General features: G+C 33.9%; 1 protein-coding gene across 1 annotated transcript in view; it reads right to left on the bottom strand.

Annotated features, from left to right (window-relative positions):
- Window positions 1-8,954, bottom strand: part of colgalt2b (collagen beta(1-O)galactosyltransferase 2b) — a 39,736-nt gene that overhangs the window by 8,147 nt on the left and 22,635 nt on the right. The window contains exons 3-9 of the mRNA XM_056463799.1: window positions 7,837-7,954; window positions 7,575-7,709; window positions 6,327-6,531; window positions 2,877-2,996; window positions 1,467-1,540; window positions 1,239-1,345; window positions 996-1,128 (exon numbers count right to left, since the gene is read on the bottom strand). Of these exons, the coding sequence (XP_056319774.1) occupies window positions 996-1,128; window positions 1,239-1,345; window positions 1,467-1,540; window positions 2,877-2,996; window positions 6,327-6,531; window positions 7,575-7,709; window positions 7,837-7,954 (892 nt within the window). The remainder of the gene's footprint in view (window positions 1-995; window positions 1,129-1,238; window positions 1,346-1,466; window positions 1,541-2,876; window positions 2,997-6,326; window positions 6,532-7,574; window positions 7,710-7,836; window positions 7,955-8,954) is intronic.

Below are 8,954 nucleotides of genomic sequence, written 5' to 3'. Positions count from 1 at the left end.
TACAGGAGACGTATATGGCCTGTATATGCACATACAGTTGAAGTCAGAATTATTAGCCCCCCTTTTAAGTATTTTTCTTTTTTAAATATTTCCAAAATGATGTTTAACAGAGCAAAGAAATTTTCACAGTATGTCTGATAATAATTTTTCTTTTGGAGAAAGTCTTATTTGTTTTATTTCGGCTAGAATAAAAGCAGTTTTTTTTTCTTTTTTAAAAACCTTTTTAAGGTCAAAATTAATAGCCCCTTTGAGATATATTTTTTTCCGATAGTCTACAGAACAAACCATCGTTATACAATAACTTGCCTAAATACCCTAACCCTTCTAGTCAACATAATTAACCTAGTAAAGCTTTTAAATGTCACTTTAAGCTGTATAGAAGTGTCTTGAAAAATATCTAGTAAAATATTATTTACTGTCATCATGGCAAAGATCAAATAAATCAGTTATAAATGAGTTATTAAAACTGTTATGTTAAGAAATGTGTTGAAAAAAATCTCTCTGTTAAACAGAAATTGGAGGAAAAAAATAAACAGGGGGCTAATAAGTTCAACTGTATATGCACCTCAATTTGCCTATTTGTGCCATTTGTACACATTTATGCACATATATTATCATATATGTGCTTTTATACTACATATAGGTTTCATATATACACATATATCCTCATATAAGTTCTTTCCATGTGGGTTTGCTCCCTCGTTTTGCTAAATGATGACCATATTGTAATAAATTTGTTCCCTTTCTTATATATACAAATGAAAAAATTTGTTTAGCGTGGTAAAAAATTCACAAATTGTTCATTCATGGCCTTGATTTTTGTACAATGGGTTGAATAAGTTAATAAATCATGGCTAAGATTTACTTAAATGAAAGAAATATTTTTTATTGCTCACCACAAGAATCAACTGCTTAATTCAAGTCCTAGTTTTAAAAGATTTTGTCATCTATTTTTAATGTAAAGTGCATATCTATTTATGTGAGTGTGTCTGTACCTGTTTCCAGGTGAAGTGGTGGCTGAGGAAACAGCCGATCTCTCCACGTGTCAAAACTCTACCAGAATATGGATCTTTATATCCTGGGATCATCTCTATACCAAGAGCTTGAAGCTGAGATGTATTCAAAGCCCTGAGAAGAAACAAACAAAGTCTGAAGCGCGTACACATGACCAGTTCTGACACATTTCAAAATACCCCAAAATAAACAGGATTCCACAGATTGTCCCTTTGATGACCTACTTCCCATCGACGGCATCAACCAGCGTGGCCTCAAGACCCAAAACTGCCATCGTGTTCAACATCCGTTCCCTTCGGTCGAACCTCCGCTTCAGATTAATCAGGAAGATCTGAGGGGAAACGAGGGAACGAGAGCATCGGAAGAACAAACCAAGACGAAATGTCACTTCAAACTATTACTATCATGAGTCTCCAGTCATGCAAGACATTCCAGAGATTCTGCTCTCTCACCTCGTCAAAGCTCATCTTGTCCTGAGGTTTGCTCGGAGTGAAGAGGAACTCGGATGGTTTTATGTTATGATCGACTGCAAGAAAAGACATTTGAACTGCACCTCTGACAATTACACCATGGAACATAAAGTTTAAATAAAAACACCAGTTAATAGAGCTTGAACATATAAAGTTAAAAAGCATTTAAGTGATGGAAAAGGGGTGGTTTATTAGGGGCAGTGGCTATGGGTGTGTTTCATGATGAGTTTGTGTGTTTGGCTAAGTTTACATGCCTCAAATAATCCATTACTAATATGGGGTGTGTAAAACCATCTTTAGCCAACTGCGAGTTCTGTAGATACAAACATAGCCAGCGTTTTTATTGTGTTTTGTCCAGATAATATATATATATATATATATATATATATATATATATATATATATATATATATATATATATATATATATATATATATATATATATATATATATATATATTTATGAAAAATAGAAGTCCTATCAGCAAAGAGATGAAATCAAATATATAACTTATAGGATATAGAACACTTATAATTATATATATATAAATTTTTGATTCATAACAATTCATAAATGTGTATTTATGAATTGTGTTTTGAATTTTTGAAAAACAAAAAAATTGTGGCACGAAAATGTTTTGAAATGGATTTGTGTGTTTATGAATTGTGTTTTGAATTTTTAAATTGGATTTGTGTATTTAGAAATCGTGTTTTGAATTTACGAATTGGATTTCTGCATTTATGAATCGTGTTAAGAACTTACGAATTAGATTTGTGTATTTATGAATTGTGTTTTGAATTTACGAATTGGATTAGTGTATTTACGAATCGTGTTTTGAACTTACAAATTGTATTTTGTAAATGTATTATTTTTAAGACTGATCTGGCTCCATACTGACAGAGTTCAGGAAATACTTTGAAATACTTTGTTTATTATCTTAATATGTTTATTATCATACTAACCCACACCTGATTTATAGGTAATGTAAAACCTCAATCAGACTGAATATTTAAATACTAAATACTGAGCATCTATTATGACATGCAAAGATGGGAGATGCATGAAAACAAGCAGCTTTTGATGTAAACAATAGTGTTAAAAATAAACATTATTTCTGTAATTTCTTAACTCGAATAATGTTGCTTCTAATTTTAAACCTTAAGCACTTTATTTTGTTTAAGGAATAAGGTATTTTGACTACTTGATTAAAACACAAAGCTTTATATACCCATCGTCTCCTGAAATGTTTTAAAAAGATTGTCATCCAATTTCTCCAAAGTGTGGATACATTTGGAAAAACTCAAATCAAACATGATACATATGCATAGGTCACTTTGCATTTCTATAACAGATATATTTATGTATATGACGTGTGTAATTGTTAATACTCACTCATGGCCTCAGTGATGGTGTGTGTGAAACTCTCCTCTTCATCTTCAACACTCTGTTGGGCCTTCAGAGGGACAGGCAGAAACCCGTAATGTTCTCTGTTACACACATACATCTGTACACCTAAAAAAAACACAGACGCTTCATAAAATAGATGTGCACGCAAACAGTGATATCTGACATAATTCCATGTACCCTATAATCATCTCTCCACACAATTAGAAACATGAAGTGTTGCATCACTGATGTGTTTGTGTGGTTTGGTGCAGTTATGGGTGTGTTTGGAACCATGGCTTTGTCGTCTTTGTGTTGGTTGTGTGTTTGCTGGATTTACTGTAATTTCTCTGCATGCCCTTTCTCTCGCTCACATTATTTCCCTCAGTGGGATATCCACAAACACCCAGAGAAGCCATAAAAACACCCAGCTGGGGCTGGTTACATTAGCCACAAGATTATCCGACATTAAAGCTGTTACACTAGCAAAAAAAAACTCCTCAGCGATATATACCAGAGCTGGACAGATGGAGGAGCAGTGAATTATGTGTTATGCTCTGATCCGTGTCTGTTTTTGACCCCAAAAAAACAGCAAGCATATGTGCTCTGGAAACATTCTCTGCTTAAAAATGTTGTGTTTCTTAAATAAAAAAAAAACTCATGCACCTAAATAATGCCATAAAATCTGTCATAATGTATAATATTTTAAGTATAATGACCTGCATCTATTTTTATGTTTTTTTCCACATTTGTACATATTTTGTTGAGTAAATTTATATTAATTTAATGTTTAATTAATAGATTTTACATGAATAAATATAAATTTAGCACTGTATATAATACATATAGTAGTATTAAATAGTAAAAGTGAATTGTTCTTTTGTATTGCATTAACATAATGATATGTATCATTTAATATTTCAATTCCATATATATATAGGTAATTTATGAAAGATGATTCTTCATAACGCATATAGCAGATAGATGAGATACATGGATATCGCATACAGACCCTGAGCATACGTCAATAGCGCTACCACATTTGTACAGTGCTCCCAGTACAAATGTCATTCAATCACACTAGTTAACCGCAAAGCCAATGTAAAAATTCTGGACTTTAGCGCTGTGTTTGGGTGTAGTAATGAGCAAGCAAAGAAAACAAAGCATAAAGGCAGAACATTTCATAGGTAAGATTTAACTTATGTTTTTGTATGTTATGAACTTTTGTGCTAAACAGGTAATGTTACTGATGATAATACAGTCTCTTACTGCATTCACCATAAGGCAAAATAGCACCAATACACACTAAATACTAGGCTTTTGCTAGTTTTGTTGAATAAAATAAGCAAATAATGTAAATGAAATATGACATCAAGATGCTGCGGTGCCAGAAACTTGATTTATTGTCAGCTAAGTGAACGAGTCATCCATAACGAGGATTCATTCAGTAACAATTCACTCCCTCCGTTTGAATGATAAGCAGGAGAGGGGGTGTGTTTCAGGACACGGATTAGGTCAAATTTAACAGGGAGGGAGGATAATACATTTCCATGCACACAAACACATGCTCTTTGTCAGCAATGCCTGTGCGGTCACTTATCCATCGATGTAGAAAAGTGATGTAAAATTATAATTTTCGTAATTTAAACTAATATTTGCATACTGAGCACCAGGAAAACTCCAGATTATAGACATATGTATATATTTGCATATCTCTGGCTCTGGATGGCTCAGTCCTTTACTGCACCTTGGTCCCACATTCATTTCAAAGCAGCGCTATCCTCTACTAAAATGGTGGCTCTATTGACGCATTCATTTCAATAGAAAACAATAGCGTAGGCGACATCTAATGTAAATATCTATGGATGAGATAGATAAACATTTTGTTTTCATGCATAGTTTTTAGTAAGGGGATTAAAGTTTACAAATGCTTTAAGAACATTCATTCGTTCAATTTACTTCGGCTTAGTCCCTTTATTTATCTGGGGTCACCACAGCGGAATGAACTGCCAATTTATCAAACATATGTTGCAGCGAATGTCCTTCCGGCTGCAATCCAGTACTGGGAAACATCCAGACACACTTATGCACACACATACACTACAGACAATTTAGTTTATTTAATTCACCTATAGCGCATGTCTTTGGACTCGTGGGGGAAACCGGAGCACCCGGAGGAAACCACGCAAACCAAGCCAAGACTCGAACCAGCGACCTTCTTGCTAAGCGACAGTGACCAGCGACAGTGCTAACCACTGAGCCACCATGTAGCCCCTGCTTGAATCATTAATAGATTTATCAGATTTTGCATATTTATTTTTGTAAGAGATATTATAAGTTTTTACATGTTACATGTTTGTGTTAATTCTGGTCATTTTGGAGTCAATAAATAATTTAATAACAAATTATTTTTGTAAAAATCCTTCAAAATTGTATTAGTGTCAAAAATATCAGTAATATTTAGCCTTTTCTCGTTGCTCACAAACTACTGGGACTGAATTTTGTTGGGAAACATGAATTTTCCAATGATTTTATTGTTAGTTTTTATGTATTACTATGATATTTTCAAATAAGATTCCTCATTAATATTGAAAACAGATGTTACTGATCAGATACAGGATACATTTAATTAAAGAATATTAAAGTATTACTATTTTATAAAACAATGGTTCTTTGGTTTAACTGACCCAGAATGCAAAAAAAGTATAAATCAGGAATAAAAATAAATAAATAAAAAAAATTAATTTAAATGATTATGAATTACATCTTATTTTTTATTTCATATCATAATTGAGAAAAAACTTAAAGGTGCAGTATGTAAGTTTGACACACAGTTTAATATGTATTAATTAGATTATAAACCGTACCATTTCATCAGTGAGTGCACTATTCTGTGCTTCTGAATGGCTGTATTTAAATTTCTGTCATGTTTCGTCTGGTGCAAACAGCCAAATTGCTTTTCACTGCAAATCTCATCACGTAGCATGTTGTTAGGACATGGGTTTACAATCTAACCTGCTCACCTAATGTTTATGCTCAAAATATTTATATTATTTGCTCATTAATAACCTCATGTGGAACTCTGAATCTGTGTCTCATTTCGGAGTCTGCTACTGTCCACCAGAGGTCGCATTTCAGTCACGAGCTCATGCTTTGAATGTCTTTCTGAATGATTTATTGAAATATGTGGTTTTCCAACAAGGCAACCTGGGATGCTGAATTATAATTGGGTAAACTGGCATTGGGAAGGATAAAAAACCATAAACAATACAGCGTTATGGCATGGAATATACAAAGCAAAAGGTTTTTTACTTCAGCATTGTTTTTCAAATAAACAAGAATGTTCACTTGGCATGTTTCTTAAATATCTGTAAACATATTATGGTATCTTTATGCTTTAGGAGACGCTATCTTTAAGAGATATAGTTTTGATGGACAGCTGTTAAAGGAGTCTCTCACCAGCTTCTCGTGCAGAGAATGCAAACACCATGATGTCATCAAATGCCCAGCTGTAGTCAGGATGAGGCGGGTAGAAGGCCATGTCCAGTGTGGCGCTGCGTCTCAGATCCAGCAGGAAGGTGGAGTGAACCATGGGAACTGAAAAACAGCCCAAACGCTTCCACTCACGGATAGGCTGGTAGTCTGGGGTGCGCTTGTAATAACCCTGAGAGTAAGTCAGAAAGGTCAGGATATTAATGTATTGAACATAATTACATAATCAATATGAATGATGAATGAATGATTTTGCGCATTGCAGTTTGGTCCTGAGTTGTGTTTAGGATGAAATTTAGGCTAAATTATAAATATATTTGACAAAAGGGATATACAGAGATGTACATAAATTGTAATTTGAAGCTTTAATGTATATGAAAACACAGACAGGAATAAAAAAGATGACTTTCATCAGTTTATTCGCGTCCTTTCACTGAAGAAAAATGACAACAAGTGCTGAGTGATATGACACGATACATTAACATGCAATAAACACTTATTTTTAGCAGTTTACATATGTTTTTTGCCCTATTACAAATATACATAGCAATTTTCACAATATACATGTTAAACTAACACAACATACATTTAAACAAACCGTATGGCTCTTTGGGGTGGTGTTTTAATATAAATTTATAATCACTATAAGCCATATTTTCCCTTCTAATAAGCAGTGAACACTCCATGATCATACACGGCTGGCTGCTTCACCAAACAGCTCGTTTTTAATCTCCCTGTCTCTCCAGATTTCAAAATAAGAGTCTCATTTTAAACTAAATAGAAACTTACAAATAAGGGGGGGAAATTATCATTGCTATAATCTCACTAGTAAATGTTGTGGCCAATCAAACGCAGTCTAGGATGTGCATATTAATGATCCTGGGTGGATCGTCAGAGTCTCTGGTTTGTTCTAACAGGCCTGTTTTTCAGAAAAACAAACTGTGTTTAAGGCAAGGAAACAATGTGGTTTAAGGCTCAAGGTATATTATTTCCATGTACTGAGTGATGAACTTATTATTCAGCTATATGCCTATATCTAGATTTTCATCCGAAGGGACCTTTGAAGAATGCTAGTAACCAAAAAGTGCCAATTGTCATAGTTTATATTAAAAACACAGCCATTGCTCAGAATATATTTTTATGTTTATATTTTTATGTAACATGAAGGTGAATAAATTATGGCTAAAAAAAATATTTTTTGGTGAGTTTGGTTACCTGAGGTGTGATGCCACACCAGAAGTTTGAGTAAAGAGATCTTGAATCCAGCATGGGCGCCACCAGGGTTAAGTTCTCTGCCATCAGAAGATTCAACACCCGTGGGTTGGTCAGCAGGTTATCACTGTCAACATACTGAGAGAAAAAGAAATTATGAAATTACCGTATTTGGGTTTTAGTATTTGGGTTTTTATATTAACACTGCTGTATTAGATGCACCCTAATCAAGTAAGGGATGACAACAATGATAGAGTGAACTCACCAGTATATAATCAGCCCAGCGAGCTCTTGCAGCCTTCAATGCCGCCTGTCTGAGCTTCATTACATGACTGACACGAGAGGAAGACCAGTGTTTTGGCCCCCACTCATCTGTGTATGACCTAAATAAATAAATAAATAAAGAAATAAATAAATGTAAAAATGAAATCTAATTCAGTTTATTAGATGATTAGAAAATGTTACATTCATATTAAAATAATTATATTTAAAATAATAAGACATGTACTCAAAATTTCTATTTAATGTCTCCTACAGTTCATCATTGTCAAACATTTAAACCAGGCAGGATTAACCTTACAGCAGTACTCAACACTGATTACTGTCAGACTTTCCAAATCCTTAATCGCTTAAATAAGATTATAATCCTTTAAAATTAAAGGACAGACAAAACCAGACACTTTTAAGGTGAGATCATTCTAAGGTTAAATATATGTTTGAAATCATATCATAATACATGACCTTTCTTTCTCAGTAACTGTTACAAATTACAGTTACATCACAAGTTTTTTTGTGTTCAGAAGTTTTAAAATGTAATGTGTTTTTTAGCTGTTAGGTACACAAATGTTTTTACTTTATACACTCACCGGCCACTTTATTAGGTACACCTGTCCAACTGCTAGTTAATGCTAGATAAATTCCTCATACAAGGTTATTGGCTTGCAAGAAAGTGAGGCACTTAGCAATAGCTTGCCAACACCAGCTTGTGAGACATAAAAGACTTATTGTCTAAGTTTCATATTAGCATTCAAAGAGCCTAGCGCCTAGAGCCTAGCTGTTAGGTACACAAATGTTTTTACTTTATACACTCACCGGCCACTTTATTAGGTACACCTGTCCAACTGCTAGTTAATGCAAATTTCTAATCAGCCAATCACATGGCACCAACTCAATGCATTTAGGCATGTAGACATGGTCAAGGTGATCTGCAGCAGTTCAAACCGAGCATCAGAATGGGGAAGAAAGGTAATTTAAGTGACTTTGAATGTGGCATGGTTATTAGTGCAAGACAGGCTGCTCCGAGTATTTCAACTGCTAAAACTGCTGATCTACTGTGATTTTTGTTATGGGATGTGGTGGAACGAGAGATTTGAATCATGAATG

Source organism: Danio aesculapii, chromosome 8 (assembly GCF_903798145.1).
Source record: "Danio aesculapii chromosome 8, fDanAes4.1, whole genome shotgun sequence".
NCBI lineage: Eukaryota > Metazoa > Chordata > Actinopteri > Cypriniformes > Danionidae > Danio > Danio aesculapii.
The sequence above is the reverse complement of the archived record's forward strand: the minus strand, read 5'-3'. Positions and strand labels throughout refer to the sequence as shown.